Source organism: Lagopus leucura, unplaced genomic scaffold (genome assembly GCF_019238085.1).
Source record: "Lagopus leucura isolate 7727_CA_CO unplaced genomic scaffold, USGS_WTPT01 Super-Scaffold_100008, whole genome shotgun sequence".
In the NCBI taxonomy this organism is placed as follows: Eukaryota; Metazoa; Chordata; class Aves; order Galliformes; family Phasianidae; genus Lagopus; species Lagopus leucura.
This window is the reverse complement of record NW_024962265.1, coordinates 21918714-21933056: the sequence shown is the minus strand read 5'-3', so window position 1 is coordinate 21933056 and position 14343 is coordinate 21918714. Positions and strand designations below refer to the sequence as shown.

Below are 14343 nucleotides of genomic sequence, written 5' to 3'. Positions count from 1 at the left end.
TATCAATTTTTGATGACTCAAGCTCAGTAGCTGACCTCTCTGTCAGACCCCTGTCCATAGTCTCTCTACATTCTCGTCACTGTCTGTGATGGAGGGAATGCTCTTCCTGCACAAGGTGCTCTGGAGCACCAGCCACTCCTGGCTGTGCTGCTTATGCCCAGGGAACGAAGCAGAGAGATGATGCAAATGGCAGAAAGGAAAGTGAGGAAAGGAGCAGGGAAGAGGACGGGGTTCTGGTGGGTGACCACACCACTGTAGCCAGAAAGGAGGTGCAGGGCTGTAGGCAGGAGGGGCAGTGGTTGGAAACAGGAAGAGAGGCAGATGGAGGGCTGGGACAAACAAACACAGTAATCCAAACTTCTTTAAATCAGATGTTCATGGAAAAACTTGTCCTGCTTCCAATCCTACACAGAATGAACTAAAAGATATCCAGAGGTCCCTCACAATATGTACTCTTTAGTATCAGCCCTTCAAATTGCAGTTTCACTCTACACCAGTGTATATGATCAAAACATTTTCTTAACTACCTAATGGCTCCGATAGCATAGAATGTAGGCAAAATCAGATCCCAGCTCAGGGGATCCCAGAAGAGAATTTTTAAGTTATCCTGGATAAGGTCTTACAAATAGGTTTGGAATTTTTCAAATCAGTGCTTTTTTAATTAAAATTTTATGTAAATTGTTACTAAAACATAAAATTCTGCAGCTTCTAGACAAAATCTCAAACATAGGAATTTAAAATCAAAGGCTCCAGACTAATTAAAGAGAGAGAGAATGCAAGAGAAGAACCCAGTTAAAACAACAGGCAGGAAAAAAAGTAGACAGAATAGCTGATTAATGCAACAAGTAGATTAAGAAGGGAATGAGAAACACAGCATTGCCAGGTCAGGGCTTTGAATTACTTCAATAGGTGGAGCCAGGAAGCAGCAGTGAGGGTAACAGTAGTTCCCTGACACAGCCCATGCAGTTTGGCTGGCTCAGGCCTTTCCCTGTGTCCCAGCGTGGTCCTGTGTCCCTTCCCTCACTCTGAACAAAGTTCCTCTGCAACCGCAAGCAGATGTTCACCAGGCTGGAATTCAGAGCAGAGAAATGAGCTGCACTGGAAGCTTTGAATGACTTGTTGGGTCATGTGGAATCTGCCCAGCATCGGTGGTGCCATGGAGACCCTTTAAGAGTAGGCAAATGAAGTAGGAAGGAGACAGTTTTATGGCTCTGATTGTACCCTAGCCAATGCTCTTGAAATATCTCAGTATATCCACTGGTAAACAGGCAGGGTGAACGCCACATTCGTGCAATTATTTCTCTACATGCTGTGCTCTTAAAAACTATCTGTCAAGATGATTTGTTTTGCTCTTTGCTTAGCGCTATTGTCAGTCAGCAGGAGCTATGTCACTTTTACAGCTGTGTCATACCAGAGCCTGCCCGGAGCTGCCCTGTTACCTGGGCTGTGTGCAGTGTGCATACACTGGAGTAAATCAGACCTGGAAGCCCCGGGTGCTGGTGATGCTCTGCATCATGCATCGGGCTGCCAGCATGGGCTGAGGGTGCCTTTCTGTCCAAGACTTTGCACAAGTGATTAACAAATACTAAATTAATAGCTGATAAGGCTTAGAATGAAGTTAACAGGACTGGGCAAATGAGCAGTGATGCTGGCTCCACGGCCAGTTATCTAGCACTACGAAAGCACAGGGAAATTTAAATAAAACGTGTGGGAAAAATTCTCACTTATGACCAGCCCTCCTTACGCCTCTTTTCTGTGCACGAAGTCGCTGCGGCCCAATGCCTGCAGCACACCCCGCGGCGCCTGCACTTCCCCAGCATCCCCCCAGGAGCTTCAGTCCCGGAGGAAGAGAAGGACAGCGCCGAGGGGCGGGCGGCGGTGCGGAGTGGTGCGGATCGGTGCGCAGTTCCCCGCTCCCCGCCCCGGCCCGCCCCGCTCCCCGGGCGGCCAATGCGCGGCCGGGGGAGGCAGAGCCGGGAGCGGCCCGGGGGAAAGCATCAAGCCCAACTTTCTCACCTTGAAGGGAATAAAGCTCTCCCGATGCTTCCCCACCCGCCGCCCTCCTCGCCGGCCCGAGCTGTCCCCGCGGAGGACGGAGCCGAGTAGGGGCTCGATGCGCGGCCATGGGGCGCGGGGCCGCCCTCGGTCGGAGCCTCCTGCGGGCGGCGATGCTGCTCGCCCTCTGCCCCGGCGCCGCGGGCGGCACATGGATGTGAGTAGCCGGGCGCGGGGATGCGGGGATCGGGGCAGCGCGGCGCGGGTCCGCCGGTCCCGGCGCTGACGGGGCTGTTCCGCAGGTGGTTGGGCATCGCGGCCGCCGGCGGGCCGGAGAAGCCGGGCTGCGCCAGCCCTCCGCTGAGCCCCGGGCAGCAGGAGCTGTGCAGGCAGAAGCCGGAGCTGGTGCCCGCCATCCGGGAGGGAGCGCGTCTCGGCCTCCAGGAGTGCCGCAGCCAGTTCCGACACGAGCGCTGGGACTGCCGCCCGCCGCCCGCCGCCCCGCGCCGCCCGCCCGCCGCCTTCGGGCAGCAGCTGAACAGCGGTGAGTGTCGCCCCGGGAGCTGCCCGCGTTGTCTGGCTGAGCTGCTGCTGCTGCTACCTGTTGTCATCCTCTGCTTCACGCTCCCGGGGATGACGGCACCTTGAAGTAGATCTAAACTGTGTTGAAATGTTATTCTTAGGCTGAGGTTGCTGTGCCCTTACTTGTGTCGCGATTGCTAAATGGGTGAGACACGGTTTCAAAAAGGTGCTTGCTTGCAGGTAGAAATCTGCTCACACCCCAAACCGAACAGGAATTACTTTAAAACGTAGCACATGCACTCGGTCAGAGGTAGCGCTCAGCACAGCCAGAGCAGCGCTGCTCCCACTGCATGAACTGATGATGGAACTGCTGAGATTAGCACACAAACAGGGAGTTTGCGTTTGTATGGAATGGCAGTCCAAGGGCTTTACTCCTACAGGTTCCCTTTGAGGCCTGCTTGCTGATTTCACACAGCCACCGACGTGAGCTCCATTAAGTATTGCAGCACTTCGTCCCAGTTTTGTGCAATCGTCACTTTATACTACAGGAGTGGGGGAAAAAGAATCATAAAATAAGCAATAAAAAGAGATGCATGACCCAAAATGGGGAGGGGAGCAAGATTTTCACTCTTCTCTGTGCAGCCTGGTTGCACTCCTTGTTTGTCCTTCTGGCCAATGGGAAGAGCTGTCACTAAAGCCCCACAGCTGTGTGACTGCTGAGCCAGTGTTGTGTTCCAGGGAAAGGTTTTGTGATGGAACTGGCACCAGAGACTGACATGGAAAGGAAAAAGGAGCAAGAACATTCCAGTTGATGAGCAGGAGTACTGAGAGTGGGAATAGCAGGCTGTTTTTACAAGTGGAAATTAGTACAAGGAAATGTTATCTGCCGTTAGGTGCTGGGGATTGACTTTAGGTTTGCTTAGAGAGTGTGTGGTGCTGTGTGCCACATTGTGCCAGGATCACTGGAGAGGCCCAAGCAAGTGCGTCCATGATTCTTTGGGTACAGCAGATATAGCAGGAGCAGATAAGGGCTTTGTGAGCTGCTGTCCTTGCCATGGCCAGGTTACCCTTGGAGGAGCACTTGGCCAACATATTCTTGTGCCATCCCAACTACTGCCTGGTTTAAGAATCAGGGGGCCATATGTTTTGTGTGTTATGGCAACTTCAGTGTTTGCTCATTTGAAAATGAAGTACATTTCGGCTTCGTACCAAATTACCCCGGGATCTTGACATCTTGAAGTTCATCCTCCAAGATCTGAACTGACTTCTTCATCCAATTGATACAAATAGTGAAAATCAGAGTGGGCGAAGAGTCAGGGTGGTTAAGCTGGGTGAGGATTTTTTGTTGTGCTTTGTTTTGATTAAAGCTTAATTGGCTCAAAAGTTTCATTGACCAATAAAGTTCCCAACCAGATTTAGAAAGCAGTTACCAAGAATCTAGCAGCCAGAAACAGCAGAATTAATAGCATAGCCATATGAATAGGCACTGAAGTCTTTTTCTGGATGTGAATATTGATGGCTTCTTTAAACAAGTTAACTCCGGAGACCAAGGTGTGACAACTTTAACTTCAGAACTGTTCCCTTTTAATAATGCTCTGGCTTGTAAAATCGGTTCCCTCAGCTCCGCCAGCATGCAGAGCTAGGGAGCCGTGAGCTAACAGCCCTGCATTGCCTTGCAGGCACGAAGGAGTCCGCGTTTGTGTATGCAGTGACGGCAGCAGGGCTGGTGCATGCCGTGACCCGCTCCTGCAGCGCAGGAAACGTGACTGAGTGCTCCTGTGACACCAAGCTGCAGGGCGGGGGCTCGGCCAGCGAGGGCTGGCACTGGGGCGGCTGCTCCGACGACATCCACTACGGGATGTCCTTCAGCAGGAGCTTCCTGGATGCGCCCATCAGGAATGCGTCAGGAAAAAGTGGCAACGGGCTTCTGGCGATGAACCTGCACAACAACGAGGCTGGGAGGCAGGTACGTGTTGCTGCTGAGCTTGGAAGCCATGGTTAGCTTCGTTCTGTTCGCAAAGGGCATCAGTCAAGTGAGGCTGGTCCTTGACTGCAGGTACAAGTGGCAAGAACTGGGCTGACACCTCCAAAGTCAACACTTACAAACCCAGAATCAAGTTGTTCTTAACTAAGTAAATGTTATGGGTTCAAATAAAATTCACAAAATACACGTTGATTCTGGAGTGCTGATCAAAGTGCTCACAAATAGGTAATTGATACTCTATTGCATAGCAAAGTTTAACTAGTCTCATTATCAGAATACTACTTGAAGATTTTTTTCCCTTATTTTCTGTAATATTCTGTTATTGCTTGGGGTTTTAATTCTTTCTAATGATGAATGAACAGACTCACTGGAGACCATCACTCATTTGGGATCCACAGTCTGGGGTCCTTATCTGTGGGCAATAATCTAGGATCAATGAGGAAAAGGAGATGTAACCTTTTCTTTTGAAAGATGGGTTGGAAATGACAGTCCTACTGTGAAGCAGCCAAAGCAAAGAGAGAAGGTTGGCTTCAAATAGATCTTCTCCCAAGAGAATTCAAAGCCCTGGTAACAAAGTGTTCCTGCCCTCGTACAGTGTATGAGTGTGGAACACTGGTTCCTCTGTGCTGGTCTGCAGAGAACCCCAATAAATGAGGCAGAACTAGCCAGTACAGGTGATGTGAGTCCAAAATCAGGTGGCTGAGGTTTACATCTGCAATGACAGAGCATTCTGGTTCTTGCTATAAAATTAGTTTCCCTGCTTTACATGGCAGTTGTTGACTTCATAAGCGCTTGATGGCTCTCTCTGGCCCCATAATTCTTTAAATCTATTCTGCTCAGAGGCACTGCTGTAACTGAAGAAAAGAAATGGTAACTCTCTGGTTTTGGACAACATATTGTTCACACTTGCTGGCCGACATTGTAACTCTGAAATTTCAGAAAAAGCATGGCTGGGTTTTATAGAAAATAACTTTCCTATCAGATATGGTTTGGGAATAGCCACAGTAAGCCAACATCTCAAAAAAGAACCACGGTGGTACCACTGCAAGCTGTTTTAAAGTAAACTTACTTTTATATGTTATGAGGTAATATATTTTATTTAATTAAGTTATATTGTAGGAAAAATAGCAAATCTTTGAGAGACGTACACCCTTTTTAGGTCTGAAGACCTCCTATCAAAACAGACTAAGAGATTTGGAATTGTTCAGCATGGAAAAGAGAAGGCTTTGGAGAGACCTTGTAGCAGCTTTCCAGCACCTGAAGGGAGCCTACAGGAAAGATGGGGAGATACTCAATACCAAGGAGTGTAGTGATGGGAGAAAGGGGAATGGCTTTAAAGTAAAGGAGAGGCAATTTAGATTACATGTTAGGAGAAAATTCTTTACTCAGAGGGTGGTGAGGCCCTGGCACAGTCTGCCCAGAGAAGCTGTGGATGCCCCATCCCTGGAGGCACTGAAGGCCAGGTTGGATGAGATCCTAGGCAGCCTGAGCTGGTGGGTGGCAGCCTGCCTGTGGCACGTGGTTGGACTGGGTGGGCTTTAAGGCCCTTCCAACTCAAACCATTCTCCAATTCTATGAAATAAACTTGAAAATGAAGAAGATGCTGAGAACGGTTACTTTAAGTTCAATTAGATGCCAGGCAGCTAAAATCATCTCCAAGGAGTGGTGGTTGGTGTTGTGTAGTGGGGGATATTAACAAAAGGGGAGGAGATTAAGTGGTTATTCTTTAGAGAAAGAGCAAAAAGTTATTAGTCACATTTGTAGAGAGAAATAATTAAGAGAGGAGGTAATAATCTCCAGAAAATAATCTCTCTTTAAATCTCTTTATCTCTCACGTTATTTAGTGTGTAATACAGATATAGATTTTTATTTTAATGGTCATATTTGTCATTAGGAAGAGAACAACAATCCACAGTGACATTTTGGTTCACTCCTGCCAACCTGCATTTCACGTACACTGAGACTTCTGTTGTATCTCCCATTGCAGAGAATTAAGAAAAGAACTCAATTCATGGAGATCAGTAAAACAAGACTGTGAAAGAGTGACATTTTCTTAGATCAGTGTGACAGTGGAGATGTTGGAAACAAAGTGCAAGACACTTGATGAACTCTGGAAGAAAAGAGATGTTATTTCCGAGTTTAGGTGGCAGTGACACAGAATGTTTCCTTGAAGCCCCGTTCTCTCTTCTATTCTTACTTAGCTCAGCAGCAGCAGCGATTTGCTGTCCTCTTGCCTTCAGTGGCAGCATGTATTCTTCCTGCACCACCCTTGTACTCAGAGCTCACTCATGCCCACGCTGGGTTACAGCTGCTTACTGCAGGTGGGCCAGCCCTGTTGTTTGGGGTCATGTTAGCTTTAAAGGGAGAACGCTGCCATCTCCCTAAACTAGAAAAGAAGCTTCTCTTTTGAAGCTAATGTCTTTTAAGTTGGATCAGCTCATCTACAGTGACCCATCAGTGTCCATCAGGTCCTGAAGACATAGTAGGGTTTCAGACTTCTCGTAAATTGTGGTGCATATGATGCATGTGACCATTTTTTTCAAGCTAACTTCACTTAAAAGAAAAACCCATCATCCACTGCAAGCCTGAAGATCCTTAGCTTTGATGGTTTTCTAGCAATGGTCTATTTACTGTTTGTTATCTTGGATGAAAATATGCAGAGTATTCAGTTAGCTTCCATGCATAAATATTTTGTAACTTAATAGCAAGCTGTAGGCTGAAGTAAATATTTTGACCATCATCCAGAATGAAAGAGAACATTTATTGTTGGTCCTTGGGATCTTTAATAGTGATATTAACTGAAGTGAAGTTTAGCAGAACTCTTCATTTTTCTAATTTCAAAATCCCTGACTAGATGTTGGAAAATGTTGACCCTCATGTTTTGGGGCTTACAGGAAGGATGTTTTGCAATACATTTTGGTACCTTATGACCTTTTGTAATAAATACTATCGTGTTCCTGGTTGTGTGTCTTGCAAGAGCAATCTTCCAGGGACAATACTGTTTGTTTGGAGTAACTCATGGAAATGGTATGCTGGGAATTCTCTTGTTCCTTTCCCATTCCCATTTTATATCTCTACATTTCATAGTTAAGTCCAAGGTATATCAATTCTGAAAGAATAATGATAATTTGACTGAGTTGTGCTTTGTTTATAGTACTAACCTGAACCTCAAAAGGTCCATATTTCATTCCTTATTTTGCTATAAGATAGTTATTCTTCATCTTTTGGCATTGTAATGTTCAGTGTACTTAGATATGCATATGTGAGCTGCTTTAGAAAAATTATAGGTACTACTGTAGTAATATTTTTCCACTGATGGAAGAATTCCTGTTCAATTACACACCAGTGAAGTGTGTTGACCCGGAGGACTTATCTTCTCACATGCAAGTAGATTAGCTCCTTAGAGGGTTAATTTTTATTGGTACTTGAGGATTGATAGCAATCTGCAACTGCTCTTGAGTGTTGTACCTCCGTTAGAATATGTGCTCATCTTCATGAGTACTCCTCATCTGTTTGTGCCTTAAATTAAGATATTTGATTGCAGTTGCTGGTTTTCACCACAGAGCAGGTGGTCACAGTCCCAGCCTCACAGCTGAGAATGAGGACTGCAAACAGAGGGCTTGACCTGGAGTTATTCAGCAGTGATTGGCAGTAAGGGGTACACAGACTACATACAATTCCACTGACACTCTGCTGCAGCCAAATCTCTGCTTTCTGCCCATCTGCCTGTTACAGCCACACTTTCCTTCCCCATGTCACTCCCTCTCTTAATTACATCAGATCAGTGAAAGGAAGTCACCTAAAAATAGCCTTCTTTTAGGTTATTTTTTAACACAGATCAGTGTTGATCACTGTGCCCAGTTTAACACTTTAACTCTTCTGCCAGCACCCACACAACTTAGGGTCAGCAAAAGGCAAGCGTGTGGGCTTGTGGTTGAATATGACCATCATAGACCTGTCTTGGTTCAACGCTGGTCATTTCTCACAAGCAAACAGCCTTCTTGGTTTCATGACCAACCTAAGGAAACCAAAAAACTGTCCCAGCCTGTACTGGTGGACACGTGTCCACTGTGTTTGTGTGATCAGCAGTGTGCATCCTAACATCTGTATGAAGTTTTGCTATTTAGGGAGACTTCTGTCCCAGTATTTCATGAGTAACTGAAAATATTCCCCATGTGAACCTAGAGATGTGACACCAAGCACCGACTGGGGAGTGAAGCTGGAAATTTTGCTTCTTTGGGCTCTACAGTGTGTTGTAGCCACGTCCCCACAGAAAGCTGTGTCAGCTCTGTAGGCACTGGATTAGATTTGTTTCTAAGAAAAAAAGCAAAAGAAGATTCCCAGTCTCTAAATTTTGCCAGATGTTCAACTTTTGGAGTTTGTTAATGGAGTTCACATGACAGCCTGAGGTCCAGGCTTGTGTTTTGTAATCAGACAAAGCAAGATGTCAGCTCCCAGTGCTGTCAGCAGAGTTGGCCCAAAATGTGTTGGCGTCCAACCAGAAAACCTGCCCATTCTAGCAGCTGGGAAGCAGTAACCTGGGGTCAAGCACAACTGTGATGACACCGTTGATCATTTGAAAGCAGATTGCATGAAAACTTTATGGAAGAAGCTAAAGCCATGCTGAACAAGAACACAAATGTTTGTGATTGCAGTGTATATTCTCAATGACTCCACACAGATGTATATTGGTAGCATTCACATTGATCTGATGTTTCATATACAGCTAATGTATGCTGTTTTTTCATACTTTGACATTAACCTGTGACTCCAATATCATTTTCCACTCCTGTTTAGAATCATTTTCCACTCCTGTTTTCATTAATTTATCCTCAGAGAAAGACTCTTGAGTGTCACTGCTGGGCTACATGGAACTGCTGCCCACATGGAGCTCACTCTCCATTAGCACCCAGCAGACATGTTCAGGACTTCCCCAGACAACATCTGAATCATTCTCCCATATCCAGGTTTTACTGTGTCTTGTCATAGCAGACTTGGAAGTATATTTTTTTTTCTTCAAACCAAACCCTGTGTTTTCCTTCCGTTATTTCTTCCCTAGTTAGCACCTTGTCATGCTGTAGTGAAGACTAACATTGCATCTGTAACTACAAGGCTTACAGCACAATGTGGTTTCAAACTACTTCAGCACTTCAGTTACTTGCTGTGGTGCAAATAAATGATCATTTGAAATTGGAAAATACTGTTAAACCCCTTCTGTTTGTAAATTGCCTATAATATTTATGTATCAGTATCAAGGCTCCCAGCCTCTGCTCTCACCACGGGATCTGGACTTGAGAACAGGCACAAATTAAACTTATTTCCCCTAGGAAAACTAAGGGTGTTAGATGGGCTTGTTTTCTCTTTTTTCTTTCTAAGATATTTTGAGGAAAACATAGATTGTCAGTGGTTTCTATCTGTGGGTGCTGTGAAGGAGCTGAAGATTTCAGGTGAGCTTTAATAAGCAGCATGAAGATATATATATTTTTTTATCTTTCCTCCTCTTTAATGTTTCCTCCATAGAAAAATATTTTGAATCTGTATTGGCTTTGCTGTATGAGAAGTTTTAAGAAAAACTAAAATTCTCTCTTTCCATTACGTTTTCTAACTACCTTTATTCTGGAAAAGAAATGTGAGACAGAAGGTCAATAAAAAGGAATAGTGTAGCATGGCTTTACATGCTATTAACCACCAACCCATGTGAGCCCACAGATGGCTACAAAGAATACAAAAAAATGAAAAGGTAAAATGAAGCACAAATTACAATACCTTATCCTTCTGCTATATCTTATATGTGATTATTTTTTTCCTTATTTTTATCCTAACTGTAATGTGTCACAAGACTAACTGTATAATTTTATACCATGACTATTAGCTGTTCTAGAAGGAAGTGCTATGCTGGTTGTCTGCTAATTGTTGTCTGCTGGTTGTCTGAATTACAGTCCCAGATAAAGGAAGTTGTTGGTTGTTTACAGTTTCAAGTTCTTGCTTGCTTTCATATAAAATGTGCCAAAATTCTTGCATATTGCAAAAGTTAAACACAGGCTGCAGATTTCCACTGTTGGTTGGATAGCTGTAGTGCAGGCCACTGCTTGCATCCATCTGAGCATAGATGTGTGCACATTTAAGGGCACTGGAAACAGTGGAAATCCATTGTAGTATGTGTATGCCTACATTTCAAGATCAGGGTTTATCACTGTAAGAAACACCTCAGATTTACAACAGAAGATTGAGCTGAAGGTCTCTCTGCAGAGCCCCAGTGTCTCTTTCCAGGGCTTTTCCCTGCAACTCAGCGATGTGAGTACCCACTTACTGTGCTCCAGGGCACTCCAGCAATCTGTGGGTTCAGCTGCTGGGCCACACCGGTCACACAGACCCTCATAAAGCACCTCAAGCCATTCCCGTCACTGGTCACAGACTGCGTTGTGACTGGTGATCTGGATGGTCACCAGCCTCAAGGCATCCTTAGAAGATGTCACAGATGCTAAAATTCTTTTTCATCTCAGGAATGGTGCTGTTAGCTGTTCTTTTGCTGCTTCCCCTCCTGCTGTTCCCCACAAGGGCCATTTGCTCTTCAGAAAGAAAAGCTGCTGAGAAATACAAAGTTCTAATATTGGCATTTTGATACTACTTAGTTATTGCCATTGCAAGGTGCATATATAGGCCATTTCTGGAGATCTTTTGAGCACCAGCATGGGCTGCCCAGAGGCTGTGCAGTTTCCTCTTCAGAGATCTTCAATGGCCACTTGGATGTGGACCTGGGCACGCTGCTCTGGGCATCCCTGCTGGAGCAGAGGTTGTGCCAGGTCTCCCTGCCAACCTCAATCATTCTGCCACTGGGTTGCTGGAAGTCTGGAGGTAGAAACATGGTTCATAAAATGCACCTTCCTGTGGTCTGGCTGGCGGTAGCAGTATTAAATACTTAGAGATGTCTGGGTTACTGGTATCGGGCCGTATTCCCAATGGATGAAAGACTACATCCAAATGTCTTCTCCCTTTGCTTTCAGGCTGTAGCAAAGCTGATGTCAGTGGACTGCCGTTGTCACGGTGTTTCTGGGTCATGCGCTGTGAAAACTTGCTGGAAAACCATGTCCTCCTTTGAAAAGATTGGCCGGTTTTTAAAGGATAAGTATGAAAACAGCATACAGATATCAGACAAGCTGAAAAGAAAGTTACGCAGGAAAGAGAAGAGCCAGAGAAAAATACCAATCCAGAAAGAAGACCTGCTGTATGTGAACAAATCGCCCAATTACTGCGTCGAAGATCAGAAACTGGGCATCCCTGGGACTCAGGGCAGGGAATGCAATCGCACGTCGGATGGACCCGATGGCTGCAACCTGCTGTGCTGCGGGCGCGGGTACAACACGCATGTGGTCAGGCACGTGGAGAGGTGTGAGTGCAAGTTTATCTGGTGCTGCTACGTGCGCTGCCGGCGGTGCGAGACCATGACTGACGTACACACCTGCAAGTAGGGCTCAGCACAGAAACAGCCAAACCGCCCCACAGCGGGCTGTGCGCCATGCAGACAGCAGTTACTGGAACAGGGACTATGGGGGATTCACCTCCAGGGCATCGCCAAACAGGGCATACTCCAAACAGTTGGTGTACAAAAGTCACGAGTGGAGAGCAGCCTGCACACAGGGACAGCCACAGCAACAGACTCCCAGTGGCACATTTGAGCCATCTCCATTTTAGAGTTAAAATCTCTTTGGCACTTGAATAGCCACAACATCTTGAAGATAAATGTGATCAGTGGGTACAGTGCAGAGAACCCAAGATCTTATCAGCCAGAGGATGAAGGGCTAGGAGGCTTGTAAGACACATCAGATGGATCTGCTGTATGATTCATTTCTACCAGTCTTACAAAAAAAAAATACAGGAGTGCTGTATGTTCTGCTCATCCTGAAGCATTTCCTTTGTGACCTTTTGAAAAGCTCTCTGTGTGATGTGCAGAAGAGCTCCTGGTACCCAGAAACGTGTGTGCCTATGGAGATGTGGGATAGGAGAGGACGGCCCATTGGCCTGGAGCAAACTGTGCCCACAGCTGGGGTGGGTTGGAGCACAGTTCAGTGAATGTGGTGAGCATGGCGTGCCAAACAGCAACCTCAGGGTCTTGTACAAGTTGTCTTTCAAATGCACAAAGGCCAGGTCTGAGGAGGGACAGAAATACAGCTTGGTATTTGAGGGAAGTGCAGTCCCTCACTGGTATCCTCCTCAGCACCCAAGAGCACAATTTGCAACCCATTATCGCCCCAGTGTTGGACTGTGTGTCAACCTGCTGTCTTCAGCCATCCTGCTGGGGCTCACCAACATTTTCACAGCCATGTGAGACTCAGCCCAAATAAATCTGTCATAAAATGAGAGAATTTTAATACTTCAATCACATTCTCTTACAGGAGCTACAAATAGAACTTTTCATTAGTATCCCAAGTCAGTTCAGTGCACAATATCACTGAAGGATTGGCTCACACCACTAAAATATTTCAACTGTTATCAATAATGTTTTCTCCCCTCCACGTGTTAGTTTAATTCTATTTTACATCTGAAAAAGGTTGTTTATTTATATGCAGTGGTACAATTCCTGGGTTTAAAAAAGCATCACGGGAAAGGATTTCTGTTGTTTAAATGTGCAAAGACCTATTTTTGATAAGATGAGAAAGTTTATATTTTGTAAATATTTAAATTATGCAAGTTATGTAAGAGGTTTCCAAAACGAATGTGCTAAGATTGCAGCCTTTGGCATTTGCTGATGTTTGTTACTATTGCAGCAGCCTGTAACTGATTTTTATTTGCATGTGCAGGGGAAACTTATTCAGAGGATTACTGAGATGTTCTTCTTTTTTACAATCAGGTCAGTTATAACTGACCTGACACAGTGGTGACACTGGTGACACAGAGACGAGAAGCACTTATTTGGCTGTTCTAAACGACCATTAATTACTATCCTGTAGAGTTTTTCTGTTCTTTTCAACCCATTTTGCATACAGTGAAATTGGGCTCCAGTGATAAGTGGTGGGACTCCCACTGACAACAGGAGGACTGCTGAGGGGCTGCAGTCCCTTAACTCATTCCACACGGGCAGGCAGTTGTTAGAAATATATCTGCTGAGACACTTTGGTTGAGGCTTTCAAAGCTGTCATTTATTTTCTCGTGAAAGATAGTGACCAGGTTCCCCATCACTGTCTATTGGATGTGTAGGTCAGGAGGAAGGAAACAAAACCTGTGTTGTGTTACATTGTTGCCTTGTGTAGAGTATCAGGAAGAGAAGTACTTTATGTACTGGTTCTTCGGGGACTGACCTCCACTTTCGGCCAATCTCACTGCATTGACCTAGCTAGATAAAGAGGAGGAAATAGTGCAGGGCTCCTGGACACAAGGTCAGCTTCAGGGATTTGCCAAGGAGAAAAGATCTCAAAGGGCTGTTTCTGTGGATTGGAGCAGGAGGGGCATGCACATCAGTATCTCACTGAGGAGTGGGGCAGTTGTGAGAGGGCCAACACATTCAGGGTGTCAGTGCCTGTTTGGGTAGCTCCTATTGGAGGCTGCAGAGCAGTCACCTAGATCTAAAAGGCAAAATAAAAATGTTTTTTTGTTGATAAATGTTATTAATAAAAGATTTTTTTTCTGGCTGAAAGGGGAAAGAGTTTATTTTTTCAAAGCATGACAAAAGACAACAAAGAGATGTAGGGACATGGTTTACAAAACAACAGAATGGTTTGTGAAAGCTGGGATGGCTGAACAAATGTCGTATGAGGGAGCTGAAGCTTTGCTACAACCCATCCTTTCTCTTTAAGTCACTGGGTGCGTTTGCCCATCTGAGCAAGAGGATTTGAGTGGGAGAAAGG

General features: G+C 45.5%; 1 protein-coding gene across 1 annotated transcript; it reads left to right on the top strand.

The window, feature by feature from the left end:
• The first annotated feature begins 2232 nt into the window (after nt 1-2232).
• On the top strand, nt 2233-14095 carry WNT16 (Wnt family member 16). The gene is made up of 3 exons (XM_042872744.1): nt 2233-2539; nt 4197-4483; nt 11506-14095. Exons 1-3 carry the CDS (start codon nt 2233-2235, stop codon nt 11968-11970), a joined length of 1059 nt encoding a protein of 352 aa, XP_042728678.1. The 3' UTR covers nt 11971-14095.
• The last annotated feature ends 248 nt before the right edge of the window (nt 14096-14343 follow it).